Raw genomic sequence first — 16,872 nt, forward strand, 5'->3', positions numbered from 1 at the left:
ATGTTGTTTCCCCATGTGAAGGAGATGCTGACAGCAGAAATATTGCCACAGCAGCACATTTTTAAAAATTTATTTTAAAAATAGATGTTGAAAATTATTCAGAAATGCAGTAGGCAAAAACATTTATCAACACTGCCCTTGATCTTTCTCTACTTTATATCCTCATCCAGTTCTTTCAGGAATATACCAAGAAGAATTTATGGCTCAAAGTTTCAAAGCTGGTGCTTCTGGAAAGCTGTTTATCAACCTCAGGGAATGCCCGCCACTATTTAGATAATGAAGGAACAGCAATCACTTACATCGCTCTGTAGGTCATAGGCCTTCCTTGCCTGAATAACATCATTTTGGTCGGGATGACATGTCCATTGGTGCAGGTAATTACGATAATCGATGTCACTGACAAGGGTCTGCCCTTCCTTGGCAGCCACAACGGACACCATATCAGCAGGTATGTTGATTTTGGCCTTTGTTTTGTGATAGTCCTCTTTGTAAAGTCTGTCATTCTGGATCTGGCCTGCATGCTCAAACCAAACCAGTTTAGGATCATCTCTCATCGTTGGAACACCGACATAGTGACCTCTTTGCTTCACATGTTCAGCTTTGTATTTCAGCTGGTGGGAAGAAGAGATGAGATTTCACCAGCTTTGACAAACACACAAGGCGAAAGGGGCTCAACCACTGGCTACAAAACACTAGGAAAGTCACCTAACGAGCTCTCTGAGTGCCCCCTGCCCTGGAACCAATACCAGGAAGGAAGGGAAGAAAGGGAAAGAGGAGGGAGGAAAAGAAAGGAGGAGAAAGAGGAAAAGTAGTAGGAGGAGGAAAATGAGAAGGTGAAAAGACGACGAGGAAGAGGAAGAAGAGAAGGTGAGGAAGAAGAAGAGGAGGGGGAGGGAGAGAGGAGACAAAGAAGGGAGGAGAGAGAGGAGGAGCCAGAGGAGGGAGAGGAGGAGGGGAGGAGGGGAGGAGCGGAAATAAAGAAAAGGAGAAAAGCAAGTCGTTTTAAAGTTGGAAAAAAACTGTTCTTCCATTCTGGTAATAGTTTTATTTGGTGGTCTACAGATTTAGGGAGGGACATAGAATTTAAAAGATAATAAAAAAACCATACAAAAGCTCGTTAACAAGCCAAGAAAAGTAAAGAAAGCCCAAGGCCCATGGGAAAAGGACTAAAAAACAGGTATTGCAACCACCGCCAAGCCCAGTCGGGTGTGCCAAGCTAAAAGGGAACACTTTGCTGATGCCAATCCATGGCTTAGGCACAACTGCAAAGCTTTAGGTACAGGCCCAGCCTTTGCAAAGTCCACTCATAGTCACGATAGATTACCTCACTCTGAACGTCACTGGAGTGATGGGCGTGAACAAATGGCACAGCATCTGGAGGCAGGATGTAACCCGTGGCTTTTTGTTTCTCCCAGCCTTCCTTGTACAGGTTCTAAAAGATGGAGAGCCACAATTAACAGTAATGAGGAGTTGGAAAGGAGGGGTCAGTGGAGCATGTCATTTCCTACAAGTCTATGTGACCTTCCATTACCACCCAAAGTGCCAGCATCCCAGTAAAAATCCATACCTGATTCAGTATCCGTGCAGCCTCCTGGGCGGTATGCAGCACAGGGGTTTCTGTGAGGGTGTACTTCGACTTGATGGAATTCCAGTCTTTTCGGTATTTAATCTAAAAGTAAGAGACAAGGGGAAAATGGTAATGCCAGTTACGAAAATACGTTGTCCAGGCAATGGCTAGGATTGGCATTTTCAGGGGACAAACGCTACATCCCAGACAGTAATGGTGCTGAGTCTAGGGCCGCATAAAGGCTGTGAAATTGACAGGAACCATGTACTCACATCATCCAGGATCTCACCACTTTGTTTCGCTGTCACATAATCAACTCTGTCATCCACTGGAGTAAAGTTGAGTGTTTCTATTTTTGTGCGATACTTTTTCTGTAAGAAAGTAAGTATCTTTTAGATAATTGTCATTCCCAATCCTGAGGGAGCAAGAAAATTTTGCAACATTTAAGGGTCCTTAGTCTCTGCTAGAAGTATACAGTGACATACTGAAAGGTATCTGCTCTGTAATTTGGCTCTCCTGTTAGCATTGTATGGTGTATTATACTTCCCAGAGATTTTTTTAAAGTAGCACATTTGCTTAGCTCTCAAAGTTAAATCATTTATTGTGTGTGTTGCAACACATTTTTTTTTTTACTGAGAAAATTTCTCCCAAGTGTATGGTTTTGGGAAACAGAAGAATTTTTCCATTTATTTTTTTCCATATACCCAATGTGCTGGGTATTATATATGGATGCTGTCCCTTAATGTGATGGGGAAAGTAAAGGATTTTTTTCAGGAAAAAAAAAAGATCTACATCTGGCTTAAATGGCAGCAAATAACATGATTAAAACTGCTGATATGAGAAGATTCTATTTTGGTCTGGGTGGTTTTGTTCTGTTTTCTGGGGAGAACTCACTGACCAGCAGGACGAAACCTTGGCGTACCTCACTGAAGATATCTGCAGCATGCTTAGCATGATTGACAGACACGGAGTCATTGGGCATCCACCCGATTCCACGCAGCCATTCCAAGTCAGCCTTGTAAACAGCCTGGGAAAATAAGGTTGGCGTGAAGGAGCAATCCTGTTCACCTTGTCCTACTTAGCCCATCCACGGTGTGATGAAGAAACAATGTAACCCTGCGCACAGTCTTATATTCCAGCAACTGGGAAGCTAACTTCAGAAAACTAATTAGGAGGCCAGGCAGCTTGACAAACTGACGGATATGAGGGATCTTAAAAGTTCCCAGAAAACATACATTATTAAAGAAAAAAAAACCCCACACCCAAAAACAGTGCATGTATTTCATAAGCTTTTCTGCACCAAAATAAAATTTCATTGCACTTTTCCACTAACTTTGTGAAGTCTTTGTGTATCTTTTCTGTTTAAAAAGGAGCATGAATTCAGTTTCAGGGATATTCAGGCATATTCAGAACTGTACCACTGGAATTTTCAAGACAAATGGAAAATCCTAGATGTGACTAATTAAATTTCCTGATGTAAAAGTCATGGCAACTTAAACTTTATGAGCTCTGAGTCTACTAAAACACAATGTCTGTGCTCACATCCAGCTCATGCGCTGCCAGTATCTCACCAGATTTAAAGCTCAGTTACTGCCAACATCTGGATCAATCATATTTTCAGTCATTTCCTTAAAGCAGATATGTAAGAAGTGTATTCACACTATCAGCTGTGTCTTGAGGGAAAGTCTAGCTCCACCCTGGCTTTGGTGGTTGTGATACTGTACTACTACAAAGTCTAGCCGGCAAATGACAGAAAAGGCCACACTTGAGGGCAGCCCACTCACATCGCTTTGCAGTTCGTAGGCTTTCTTGGCCTGAATCACATCATTCTGGTCAGGCATGCAAGTCCACTGGTGCAGGTAATTGCGGTAATCAATGTCGCTGACCAGGGTCTGGCACTTTTTAGAATGCAAGATGGAAAGCATGTCCACCGGGCTTTGGAACTTGGTCTTCCATTTGGCCCAGTGCATCTTGTACTCTCTCTCGTTCTGAAGCTTGCCAGCTATGAGGGCCCACCGGATCCTGTTGTCATCCCTGGCTGTGAGGGTGCCCACGTAGTGTCCTTTCTGCTTCTCGTGGTCCAGCTTGTATTTATACTGAACATGAAGAAACAAAACAGAGGAATCACAGTGTGTCTTCTTGATACAACCCCAGGCATCTGGTCAACCAGCTGCGAGATTATAAATGGCCCCACTCACATCACTGGCAATCTCCCTGGAGGCTTTGGCAGCCTGGATAGGAATAGCATCCAACCGCACATCGCAGCTCATCTTCACTTCATCCCAGCCCTCACGGTAGATTTTCTGGAGATTAAAAAAAAAATCAATCACCATTCTAGATTCGCTTTGGCCAGTAACTCCCAGATCCCAAATCAAATTAACAGAGAAGAGAGAATGGGTTAAAGCAATCATTCACTACCCTCTGGTACTGAAACATAAAGTGGCATCTGGAGTCCAGAGTTCTGGGCTTAACAAGGCTGCACTGTTCCCTCTGAATCACAGTCTCAATGTGCTTTGTTGTTTCTGGTCTCACACAGGATGTGAAAGGGCTTTGCTTTCCCCTCTTTGGGTTGACATTTTAGCAATAATGGGATAAACTTGGATATAAAGAGGCTACAATTAAATTTTTTCAATTTTGAAATCTGAAGAAGCATACACTTTTTGCATTTATGGGTTTTGTTTCCTGGTATAGGTTTGGGAATATCAGACCTCCTGCTGAGGAAAAGTTGGGTATAGCAACTGCTATTTTCTTTTTAGAGACCTGAAATGGTGACAGATTTCCAGACGTGTCCAAAGATATATTTTAGTGGGCACATTCTTTACTCACAGTGTCAGAGAGTCTCAAATAATAATTTAAATCCAAAAGTCATGGTATTCAACATAGAAGCTCCTACAATATAGCAAGAGGTAAATTCCACCTACTGATGGCTTTGTCGTTTCTATGTGTTTGAAAAACGAGGGCTTAGATGAATTTTATTCTTGCAAATTTTATCTTTTGTGCAAATTTTGAGTGGATCTATTTTAACAATGGATTCACTGATGGCTCTGTTGTTTCTATGTGTCTGAAAAACGAGGGCTTAGATGAATTTTATTCTTGCAAATTTTATCTTTAGTGCAAATTTTGAGTGCATCTATTTTAACAATGGATTCATTTTATGAATAAAAAACTATTCCTCATATTTAAATGTATTGTATTAGAGGACATTTAATATTAGCATCATATGCTACCCTTTTGCTACCTTATTACATGCTTTTCCTGTTTCTCCACATAATAAATTTGTGTTTGTCTACATGGTCAAATTTATTTTTCCATTGAGCAGAAAAAAAAAACCCGCAGACTTTAAAGAAAATTTCTTCCCCTACTGACTTTGAGAACACAGGCAGATTCCTTAACTTTCTAAGTCCACTTTCCCCATCTCAGAAGGCAAAATAACAGCATGTTACTCTTGAAACTACAGTGAAGATTGTCAGTTTAATGTGCATTTGATTTCGTATCGAAATGGCAGAAGCAAGGGTTGGCATTGTGTTGCAGCAAGTCCTGGCCATCTGGAAATTAAACAAGCAGCTTTTTCTTTCCCTACCAACACTGCCTTTCAAATGAATGGATGAATGAGGATTAAAAATGATGGAAGCAGTCTCAGATAGTGTCTTATTAGGATTATAGTATTAATGGTACCATATAAGTAAAGAAAATAATTCTAGTTAGTGATCATTTGAGCTATCTGATTTCTTCCAAAACACAAGCCACTCTCACAAAAATCTAAACATCTGAAGTTACCTGCTCAGCACAGTTTGGAACACTGCCCTTGCTCATTTCATGTTATCACTGGTAGGGTTCGTTTTAGCTGAGAAATTTTTCAGACAAGAGACTATTTGAGGTTTTCCACAATTTTCTTGCTAACAATGCCTGTGAACTGAACGGCAGGGGAATCTAGGCTGCAATGAACAACTGCCTGCCTTTTAATGCAGCCACTTGGGAAGGCACTGCACCATGATATTCATTCTAGTCTTCTACCAAATAAAACAAAACCATGTCCTAATGCTATGTTTTCTTCCCAAACACTGAAAGAACGCATTTCTCAAGTGACTCATTATGGTGGAGTTGACAGAGAAGGTTGGCACATGGTGATGATGTTTTTGCCTAACAAGCTCAATGTCTCACAAAGATGTGTTATTCTGCTGACAGGATGCTAAGTTTCAAACCCTGGAGAATTGCACTGGGGTCGAACCATTCTTTTAAGGTCCTGTTTTCACATACAAGCAATCTTGGTGATCCTTGAATGTGGTGCCTTCCTGAAGCTTTCTTGAAATGTGTAGACAGCCATGTGACTGAATTATATTTATTAACGAGATTTCTTTTCTTTTTCTGGTTTATTCTCTTGTTTTTTTTTTCCCCAGGCTTAAAATGATTGCTTTTGCGAAGCAATGGTAGTTTATTCTCTTTCTTTCCAATAAGCATCTGTTTTTATTACTCCTATGCAATCCCATTACTCTCAGTGAGATGTTCCCTCAACCAGTAAATACCTCCAGCAAGTGCTCAATAATGATATTCCTGACCCCTCATGGATCAATAGAGAAGCTTACTGACCCAGGATGAGCTGGTCTTTGGTCTGAAGTTTATACTTCAGACATGCAAGAAAACACTAATTCTTTTTTTGTTATTGTTAAGTATACTTTAGAAGAAAGGGCACTGGTTTTTGTAACCCGCTTCTCTAAATCTATTCAAATGAGCACATGATTTCTCTCTTCTGTCCTATTACATGAATAGTTTTTGAATGTGGAGCCTTTTGGCAGTCCTGTATGGTCCCCAGCTATATGTATTCTGTTATTTGAATGTATTACTGGATTGAATTTGTTAACATTTCCAATTTCCCCTTGATGGGTCTACTATTTTCATTTGTGGAACTATATTGGACAGGTTTTGGTCATTGTGATGACATTCTTTCATTAGTCTCTATAGGGGTTTAGTTATTTTTTTTAACTTCTTCAAGAATTTTCTGATGAATCATCAGGGGAGCTCTCACTGGGGCAGGGGAAGAAAATTGTTTAATAACCTCCTTGATTTTCTGTTATATGTTTTTAATTGTGTTCTGTGGTCATTAGGGGCAACTCAGAATGTCCTAGAAAATGTCTACACCCAAGGAATTCTGTGTTTATCTGAATCTCCTTATTACATCTCTTGATTACTCTTCCATAAGTTTGCTGTCATGCCCTTTCCCTGTCACTATACTGACTCTGACTCCCTGTTACTGGCCTTGTCCAAGGACACAAGCCAGGGATCTGTTGCTCTTCTCTCAGTCATACAGACCTTTCTACCCTTACTCAATTTTCTCCTACTTGGCTATGAAGAGTTTCAGCATATTGTGAAGCTGGAATTCCATCACTGGTTGGATGATTCTCTGAAAAACTCAAATCCGCCTACTGTAGTACTTACGTTGCTCACATTAAGAGCATTTGCTCTAGCAAGATTAATTTCTGGAGTATCTGGCATGATGTGGATTGAAGTCTTATCTTTGTCCCAGACTTCTCTGTACTTTGGCTATGGAAAGAACCAACAACAAATTACTTCACAGTTTCTAATTCTGCCAGTCAAAGGGCACATGTTCAACCCCTCTTTTGGATCTCATCCAGAATATTTTCACATTAAGGCCAACATTTCTAAAATTTTTTCAATATGAATATTATGTTTGATTTGAAATTCATGTTAATACTTAATAATCCTTTGAGTTTTGTTTAAACTTCAATATCAAAAGCACAATATAAAAAATTTTGATATTATCAATATTAGTTTAGCACTTGATGATTAGGTTCCTTATTTTTTTATAGCACTACTTCAACTTTAATAGAGAGGGGAAAAGTGACTCACAATGCTAATGTTTTCAGCATTGGACTTGGCAAGAACAATTTCAGGTGTGTCGACAATGCTGGTATACTTGAGATTCACCACAGGGGTCCGATAGACACTGTCACATAGGATCTCCTGGGCATTCTTGACTCGCAATACTTCCGGGGAGCCCTCAGGCATCCAACCAATGCCACGCAACCACTCCAAGTCAGCCTTATAGATGGCCTGGGATAAAAAACAAAGCAAGATCAAGTGATATTTATATGTGAGAGTTACACAAAATTTTGAGTTATACATTGTTATCTTTTTCAGCCATTAACAACAGACACCTGGCCCAACAGACACTTGTAGCCCCAGCAGTGGACTGCTTTGTTCCCTTGTCTGTGACAGTGTCTGTCGAGCACTCATGTCCATCCTGTAACACAGAGGGATACAGAAGAAGCTCTCCACTTGGGGGATAGATATGCTTCAAGGCACTTTTAAAAATAATCTTTAAATAATCATATTAGCCAATGTAGACCTTTAAATCAGTGACAACAGGCTCTCAAGTAAGTCTGCTGCACAGCAGGTACCATATTTCCAAAATGCATAATTCCAATCTGATATTACAACATTCCTCCTCTCCTATGGCTTCTCATTGTTCTTAGAAAAAAGATCAAAATCCTTGAGAAGGATTACAGAGGGAGGGAGGATCTGGCACAGTCGCCACCGATTCTCCCACTGGTGTTTCCTTCATCCCGTGCGCTCTGCTCACACTGGCCGTCAGCGCAATTTGTGGCTCACATCAGACGCCTTGTACACACTGCCCAACCTGCAAGAATGTCTCTGTGCCCTCCTCTCCCCTTTCTCATTCCCTAGAAAGCCACACTAATTCAGAAGAGTTTTCTCAACTTCTCTTGTCATAACACCATGGATTACTCCTTTTCAGCTATTTTTGTGTGCATATTTTTAATAACATCTACTTCTTACTAATCTGAACTCCATAAAGTTGTAAGTTATGTCTTTCCTTTCTTTGCCTGCATTATCATATCTTTTAAACTAGCACAATGCCTGGTGTTTGGCATTTTTCACAAATGGTTTTAAAAGGTTGATGAGATATTAATCATTAGTCCCACAATTTTGGTCTCTATGAAATTTTCTTTATTTAATAGCATCTTCCTTTTATTTGAGATTTGCATGTTCTTGGTTCTAAATTTGCTTCCCATTTATAGGCAAATGATTGAAAACCTAAAATTGCTTTATGTTAAATACTAGTCATTAATTTTATAAGAAGTTATTATGTGGGTAGGCAATGGGGTAAGCCATAGGTTGGGCTGCCTGCTTCCTATTTCAGTGTTGGTTTAAGTGCTGGGTTCCCTGCTTCCAACCCAGCTTCCTGCAGATGTGTGCCAGAACACAGCTGGAGCTGGTTCAGGCACTTGGCCACTGCCACGCTCATGGTAGACCTAGACAGAATCCCAGGCTCCTAGCTTCAGGATGGCCAAGCCCTGGTTGTTGCAGGAAATTGGGAAAGGGTGCAGGGAGGTGAGGTGGCAAACCATGAGATGGAAACTCCTTTTTATCACTTTTCAACAAGAAAATGAAAAGAAACCATTTGAAAAGTCATTATGTTGCTCAAAACTGGTATTTCAGTTGGTAGTCAATAGTATACAAATACCAGGATAAAATGGTAGCAAGTAGAGCACAAAAAATATTGGAAAAGATCCATTTTATAAAGAATGACATTGTGTTTTTGTGTTTAAAGTATAATGGGTACCCAAAATTCAGAGTAAAGGATTCTCAAAAGAATACTATATACATAATAGATTCTGACATTTTCCTTCCTTGTTCTTTAGGATTTCAACTGCAATGAACATACAAATGCAGTTCATGTTAGGACCACAGTTCTCTAGAAACTGGCCTAAATCTACCACATGGCAATTTCGTTTTAGGTGATGAGCATATTTTTCTATAACAAACTTGTTCTTTGTGGAAAAATATCTTTTGAAGTATAAGGAAACCAAGTTCATACAATTAAAAGGTTTCTATTTTACACAACAAATAAATAATCTTCTGGAGTCTATTTCCAGAAGATTAAATGGGCATAAAATATGAGTAAATAAAGAATACCTTAGGTAGATTAATGTTGTATTCTTAGGTAAATCAATGTTCTTCATGTTGTGAAGAACAAATTAAGGAGAACAAATGAATTGCCCTTACACCACCAACCTCTGGGGATAATTCCAGGGAAGTTAGTCCCATCTTTCTTCAACACAAAGTTGAACAACCATGGACATTCTTATGCTTAATAAAGTACAAACCTTACACATATCAATAAACCTCTATAAAAACTCTGGTATCCTATTTAACAATAACAATAAGAACTCTGATCAGATGTGGCAGTAAAGATACGTGCGACACATATTGGGGCAAATACTGCAGTAAAGGGCCTCGGCACGGATGGGTATGCTCTCCAGAGCAAGGAAGAGGCCCACAGGCCAGGCCATGGGAGACCCTCTTCCCAGGGGAGGCACTCACATCACTCTGCAGGTCGTACGCTTTCCTCGCTTGGATCACGTCGTTCTGGTCAGGGAAGCAGGACCACTGGTGCAAGTACTGGCGGTAGTCCACGTTGCTTGCTAAGGCCTGGCCTTCTTTGGCAGCATAGATGGACACCATGTCTGCTGGGATGTTGACCTTGGCTTTGTGGTCATTGTAGGCCTTTTTGTACAGCCTGTCATTTTGCATTTTCAGCACATTTGCTGCCCAAACCAGTTTAGGATCTTCCTTGGCATTGCGACATCCAATGTAATGGCCTTTTTGTTTCTCATAAGCAGTTTTGTACAGATACTGGCAAATGTGAAAAGAAGAAAGTTGTTTTTCTAAACTTGCTTTTTCTAGAGAGCTGACTCAAGATGACTCCATCCCAGATTTCCTATTTTGATCCCATTTTTCTTTAAAATGTCACACTCTAAGCTTTGTACTGCCTGACATATTGGTTTGTCTTCTTTGTCTTTGCGTGAAAATACTGTGAGGGCCTGCAAGAAAACAGCTACTCCTGTAGTTTCTCCCAGTTTAGTGTTTCCCAAACTTTAGTCACAGAAGATCATCCCAAGGTGCTCTGGCACACAAAAACACGGCCTATATGTCATATTACATTAAACCAAATTAATTCTTTGTTTAAACTTTTATCTTAAAAGTTATAACCTTATCTACATAAAGAACCAGTGTTTTTCTGCACACAATTAATATAACTATTTAGAAAAATATTTGTTCTTAGTTGCATAAAGCTTTCACAGAAACCACCAGTGGTATGCATCCCACATTTTGAGTAAGAACAGAATTTTCTATGCATTACATCTCTCTAAGTGCTTGTAAATTACCAATATTGAGAATATACTATAGAGTAAATGAAAATTTGTACTTATACATAAGAATTGCAGAAACAAGCAGAATTTCAGGACTCTCAAGTTGTAAGGATTGCCTTTGAATCTGAGTTCTTAATATAGTAAAAGCAATGATTGGTGTTCCTTGTAACTTAGTTTCCCACAAATTATATCCAATCTCACTATGCGTCTACCAGCTAGTGCTTATGGAGGTTGGACAGGGAACTGTTCTTACATCACTGGCAATATCCCTGGAGGCCTTGGCATGCTGGATCCCAATGGCATCTGTTCGCAAGTCATAACCGGTCATCTTCACGTCTTCCCAAGCCTGCTGATAGTGTTTCTGCAAAAGGAGATTGCAATGCCACAATCACTCTGAAGAGCGAGCTATAGAGTCAACATTACTGATGTGCTTAAGACTAGATCTTAACAATCACACTGAAAGGGCATCTTGGTACATACTTCTCAGCCATAAAAAAAAAAAAGATTGAAATCTTGCTGTTTGTGACAAAATCATTCCAGCTGGAAATCATTATGTCTAGGGAAATAATTAAGTACTAACAGGACAAATATGTTTTCTATATGATAGCCAATATGCAAAATACTACATATTTATGTGTATATATGTGTGTGTATACATATATCTATAAAATCCAAGGTATACATATATTCTTATGTATGAACTGAACAAGGGAGACTAGCATGCTAGGAAGTAAAGATACTATGCAGCATGTGTCTCTATTCCCAAACTTATAAAACTTATAAATTTACCTCTATAATACTTACTAGGCTTTCTACCTTTGCCTATGTTTCCCATGTCATGATATCTTTAAATATCAGAAAGTTAACTTTGTAACTTGCACTAAAGGACTATACTATCATGATAATATTGGGAGGAAATGGTGGGATTGGGAGTAAAGCCCTTTCCCTAAAAATTTTTTGAAGAAAATTTAGAATAATCCATGTAAAAATCAGAAGGAAACATTGGTTTTGAAAGAGAAGAAGCAATGGTGGCCGTTAAAATGGACAGCTAAATACTATCGCATATCAAATGCCTTCTAAGTTTTGAGCTATGCTTTTTGGATGAAACTGTTGCATTTTTTCTTACAACAAAGTCAGAAATACATATTTCAGTATTATAAACACACACAATCTATATGCTTGTCGTTGGCTTAAGGATTAGAAATAAAAGAAACCGAGGAAAAAGGCCTGTTGCCAGACTCCTCTTGGAGTATATTGCTCTAAAGCTCTCTGAAAAACCAATCAATGTCTAGTGCCTTACATTGCTGATCTGCATGGCATTGAGTTTGGACTGCAGCATTAGTGGAGTGTCAGCTGGCACATTCACATTAGCTTTCTCTTTGTCCCAGGCATCACGATACAACGGCTGGTAAATGAAAGCAATGAGACGTTTGGTTAGTAAAGAAGCCTATTATCACATGAATACAGTCATAAATACAGTGAAAAGTTTTCTTTGAATGTCCTCTTCTATAAATATAAATATTTGGTCTTCCTTGTGCTTTCTTATAAGACACCCATAATGACTTCAAAATACATTCACATAAGATACTAAACAAATTTTAAATGTGTCACAAACATGGGGCAAGATGATCCTTTTCCATTAATTCACATTTCATTACCTGATAGTTAAACAAATTCACCTTGCAAATAATCTAGTTGTCTTGGCCCAAAATCACATCTAAATATTGAACACTAGAGATTCCCATTGAGTCACTGGGCATGGAATGACTCATGTTCATTTCCTGATGAAGTAGCAATCTTACAATTACCTAATTACGTGGTGGGCCTGGATTACAATCTGTACCTGAAAATAAGATCAAGGTGGGTAGCAGAATTTGCAGAACATGAAGGATCTCACTGTACTTGCACTCAGCAAGGATCATTCAAAGCAATTAGTGTGCTTGGACTGATAACTGACAGGCTGTAGGAGGATCTCTCTGCAGACATACATGTTCACAGTCCTAATGCTGATATCAAAGTTCACAAGTCAAGATCTTGACTAAGATATCTTTGACTGGCCTGGGAACTCCACCCCTCTTCTTACCTCACTGATCTGTACGGCATTGATCTTCGCCAGGATCACTTCCGGGGTATCAACAATGCTGGTGAACTTGAGAGCCTCAGGCCTTGTACGGTACAGCCTTTCATTCAGGAGATTCTGGGCATTCTTCACTCTCATCACATCCACAGAACCCTCTGTCAACCATCCAATACCCTTCATCCACTCCAGGTCTGACTTGTATACATTCTGCATGAATGAGAGACACAGGTTGGCAGAGCCAAATTTGCCCATAAAGTGCAATTTTTGCAAACCACACACACCGCTATTTTAACCATGCTGGGTAGCCAAGCCCACAAAGCTCAAGGACAACATTGTTAACATTTGAGTCTCATGTCTTTGGGAGAAGTTCAGAGTATCTCACAGAAATTGGAGCAGGGCTCACAAGCAGTGGTTGCTGGAGCAACAGAAACTTAGCACATAATTTTGTTTCTTATAGTAGGTTGAGTTCTATATTCACTACTTGAAGTCTGCCTGTTATGCATCCTTGGGAATAACAGCTGTAGGAATTTAGGAGGAAAAAGATTCTTAGATGTATATTAAATGAGGTGAAACATTTATATCTATGCCACTTTTTCTCTGTGTCAAATAACTGAAGTCCAACATTTCCTTCTGCTTATATCTACTTCTGAAACTGAGATACCTAATCACGAAAAGGCAATGAGTCAGAATACCTGAGGTCCAAGTTTTCTCCCTGATTACACAGAATCAATTTGCATCTTAGTGAGCAAGTAGGAACCCTTGCTTACTCATCTTGCTATCATAACCAGGAGCTCTTCTATAAGGAAAAAAATGTAGGAGAAAAGCTCTACCACCACAAATTGCACAGAAAATTTTCAGCTCCAGTGAGATTACCATTTAAATTAAGCCTGCAGGGAACATGCTGTGAATAAACATACAACTGCACACATCCCTCCAGAGAGAAATACGCACATCGCTCTGTAGTTCGTAGGCTTTCTTGGCCTGGATCACATCATTTTGATCTGGCAGACATGTCCACTGGTGCAGATAATTGCGATAATCAACGTCGCTAACCAGGACCTGGCACTTCTTGGCTTGAACAATTGACATCATGTCCAATGGCGTGTTGTAAACGGACTTAGATTTCTCATAGGCTTTCTTGTACTCTCTGTCGCTCTGGATCTTGGCAGCATGTATAGACCATACTAGTTTGGGGTCATCTTGCAGGCTGCGGAAGCCCACATGGTGTCCCAGTTGCTTCCGGTAACCTTCTTTGTATTTGTACTAAAGTTGTGAAAAATCAGATAAAAACACACACAGGAAAACAATTGGTTAGGAGGCTTTTTCTTTAAATGACTTCAGAGTATTTTTGTAGTCTTAATACAAACTGACTCAACATGGGCAACTACTGAGTATTTCAGTTTGCTTTAAAGGAAATTTGGTAGGAAGACTCTCTTAGGCAGTTTCATAGAGAACATGAGTAAATCAGGAGGGAAATATGATGGCGAAAAAAATTAATGATTAGGGCCCGGCAGCGTGGCCTAGTGGCTAAAGTCTTCGCCTTGAATGCACCGCCTGGGATCCCATATGGGCGCCGGTTCTAATCCCGGCAGCTCCACTTCCCATCCAGCTCCCTGCTTGTGGCCTGGGAAAGCAGATGAGGATGGCCCCCCCAAAGCTTTGGGACCCTGCACCCACGTGGGAGACCCAGAAGAGGTTCCTGGCTCCCGGCTTCGGATTGGTGCAGCACCGTCCGCTGCAGTCACTTGGGGAGTGAATCATCGGACGGAAGATCTTCCTCTCTGTCTCTCCTCCTCTCCATATATCTGACTTTGCAATAAAAATAAATAAATCTTTAAAAAAATTAATGATTAAAAAATACCAGAAATGACTTTGTGTCAGACACTGTGAGAGAACTTCAAATGTGTTAGGCTGATCTATATAAAACTGTTGAATTTTTTAGTTAAAAATAGCTGAAAAGTTGGGATTATAATCACAGTTAATCCTGACAAGATTTCTGTGTGGGAGACACTATTGTAGTCATTTATTCAGAGAGGAAAAATGAAACACAGAAAGAGTAACCCCCATCACCCAAGGCTGCCTGGCTCATTCGGTCAGACAGTCTCCTGAGAGCAGGGAAGGTACCATGGGGGGAGGAGAGCAGGTCATGGATGTGGTTTTGAAGCCAGATAAAAAAGATACATGTTTCAGGGAGAGCAAGCAAAGGCACCGGCTTCACTCAGAAGATGACAGCAAGACAGCCATCATTGATGGGCAGGAATTTGTCTGAGGTATGTGTTGGGACTAGAGGAACATGATGTGTTTAAGTTTGGACTACAAAGAGAAAAAATTACGTATGAGATGGATACTGTGGAACAGTTATGGTTATTAGATGTAAAACTGGGAACAAGGAGGAGAAAACAGCCAGCTACCTGAGGTTAGAAACTGGAGAAGCACCTAGAGAAAGGCAACGAGATAGCTTCCAAACTGGCAGGGGGCCGGAGGTGAACTTGGTGGGGTAATTATGTTGATTCTTAGTATGTTTTAAAGTTAGTATGCAACGAATTTCAGAAGTCTTCAGGAATACTGTGTATTAGCCTTTGGTATAAAATTTTCTATAATATGTGGTTTCAATTTTAAAGCTTATTTGAATTCATCTGATGTACATTTGTGAACAATTTAAAAAATATTTGGGGTACAAATGATATTGCATTGGTTCTTGAATTTTGCAAGAGCTGTGTGTAAAATCTTAATGATTTTTGTTTCCACTTGGAACCAACACAAGAGTTATTTATATTTATACCACATCTATAACTTTTTCTTTCATTATCTTTAAATAAATTAGCACAAGATGAAACTTATTTGCATAATTTTTAAAAATTCTCAAGTTCTTGAAAAATTTTGTTTTACAGATGGAAAAAACTACAAAAACAAAGAAGGCTACACACCTCACTGGCAATTTCTCTGGAGGCTTTGGCATGTTTGATCTCAATGGCATCTGCTCTTATGTCGTAGCCTTTCTGCTTGGCCTCATCCCAATCCTTTTGGTAGAGTTTCTATCAAGGGAAAACAAGGTTTGCTTACAACTGGTGAAAATAGGCACATATACTTAAGGCAGTCAGAGTCTAAATCACAGGGCATACTGGAATGAAGACAGAATAAGCAAAAAACATTCATTTTTGAGCTCTTTTGATTGTGGGTTTTTTAGAGTACTGGATATTTCTGATAAATATTTTAAAGCTAAACATTGAGCTCTATTAATGTCTGGATGCTTACATTCATCACAGTGCATTTGAAAGTGTCCCACCACACACTGCATGATAACTAAGTATCAAAGGCAAAGCCAAAGACTTTCACCACAGTTCAGATAACACCCAGTCAGAGCATGTCCTGACTTTGTCCTTTGTCACAGGTTTTTAGTAAGGCAATGTGAAAGATATTATACATCTCTTGTACTTTGAATGCAATTAATACTTTTTTTAAAGTTCCCTTATGGTCTTGAAATGTCAACCAAGGTCTTATGACCATGAAAAGATCTAGGAAGACAACAGACAACTGGCTAGCACTTTAGTACTCCAGATCAACAGTCAGTCGAGCCCTAACATTGGCTACAGAACAGAGAATTTAAGATTGAGAGGACACCAGTGGAACTCGGGCATCTCACCTCTGGCATTCTGGTCACTTGTCTGAACCAATGTTTAAAAGAGAATTTCTGCTTTCTTACTTTAGCTCAAGAGAACATATTTAATACCAAAAGTTACAAGCATTTCTAAAGTATGTCCATTATAACATACTCCATAAGCTAACAGGTATTATCTTATAAAAGCTTGTACACTCCATTATTTATGCCTCTTACATTGCTGATTTGCATAGCATTGATTTGGGCTTGTAGCATGACTGGAGTATCTGAAGGAATACTGATGTTGGTTTTGTCTCTATTCCAAGCCTCTTGATACAGCCTCTGTGGAAAGAAAGATAGTACTATTTTAACTCAGGAATAGAGTGGGTATCTGAAACAGTAAGCCCTAACTCTTTGATCTGACAAAAACACTTCC

General features: G+C 39.6%; 2 protein-coding genes across 2 annotated transcripts in view; one reads left to right on the plus strand and one right to left on the minus strand.

Annotated features, from left to right (window-relative positions):
* RIF1 (replication timing regulatory factor 1) overlaps nucleotides 1-16,872 on the plus strand; it is a 260,403-nt gene that overhangs the window by 132,956 nt on the left and 110,575 nt on the right. The window lies entirely within an intron of this gene.
* The window catches only part of NEB (nebulin), a 206,325-nt gene that overhangs the window by 63,068 nt on the left and 126,385 nt on the right, over nucleotides 1-16,872 (minus strand). The window contains exons 83-94 of the mRNA XM_058664477.1: nucleotides 16,674-16,778; nucleotides 15,766-15,873; nucleotides 13,790-14,101; nucleotides 7,433-7,636; nucleotides 7,001-7,105; nucleotides 3,766-3,870; nucleotides 3,352-3,663; nucleotides 2,490-2,594; nucleotides 1,840-1,938; nucleotides 1,568-1,669; nucleotides 1,325-1,432; nucleotides 300-611 (exon numbers count right to left, since the gene is read on the minus strand). Of these exons, the coding sequence (XP_058520460.1) occupies nucleotides 300-611; nucleotides 1,325-1,432; nucleotides 1,568-1,669; nucleotides 1,840-1,938; nucleotides 2,490-2,594; nucleotides 3,352-3,663; nucleotides 3,766-3,870; nucleotides 7,001-7,105; nucleotides 7,433-7,636; nucleotides 13,790-14,101; nucleotides 15,766-15,873; nucleotides 16,674-16,778 (1,977 nt within the window). The remainder of the gene's footprint in view (nucleotides 1-299; nucleotides 612-1,324; nucleotides 1,433-1,567; nucleotides 1,670-1,839; nucleotides 1,939-2,489; nucleotides 2,595-3,351; nucleotides 3,664-3,765; nucleotides 3,871-7,000; nucleotides 7,106-7,432; nucleotides 7,637-13,789; nucleotides 14,102-15,765; nucleotides 15,874-16,673; nucleotides 16,779-16,872) is intronic.

Source organism: Ochotona princeps, chromosome 5, assembly GCF_030435755.1.
Source record: "Ochotona princeps isolate mOchPri1 chromosome 5, mOchPri1.hap1, whole genome shotgun sequence".
Taxonomy (NCBI): domain Eukaryota; kingdom Metazoa; phylum Chordata; class Mammalia; order Lagomorpha; family Ochotonidae; genus Ochotona; species Ochotona princeps.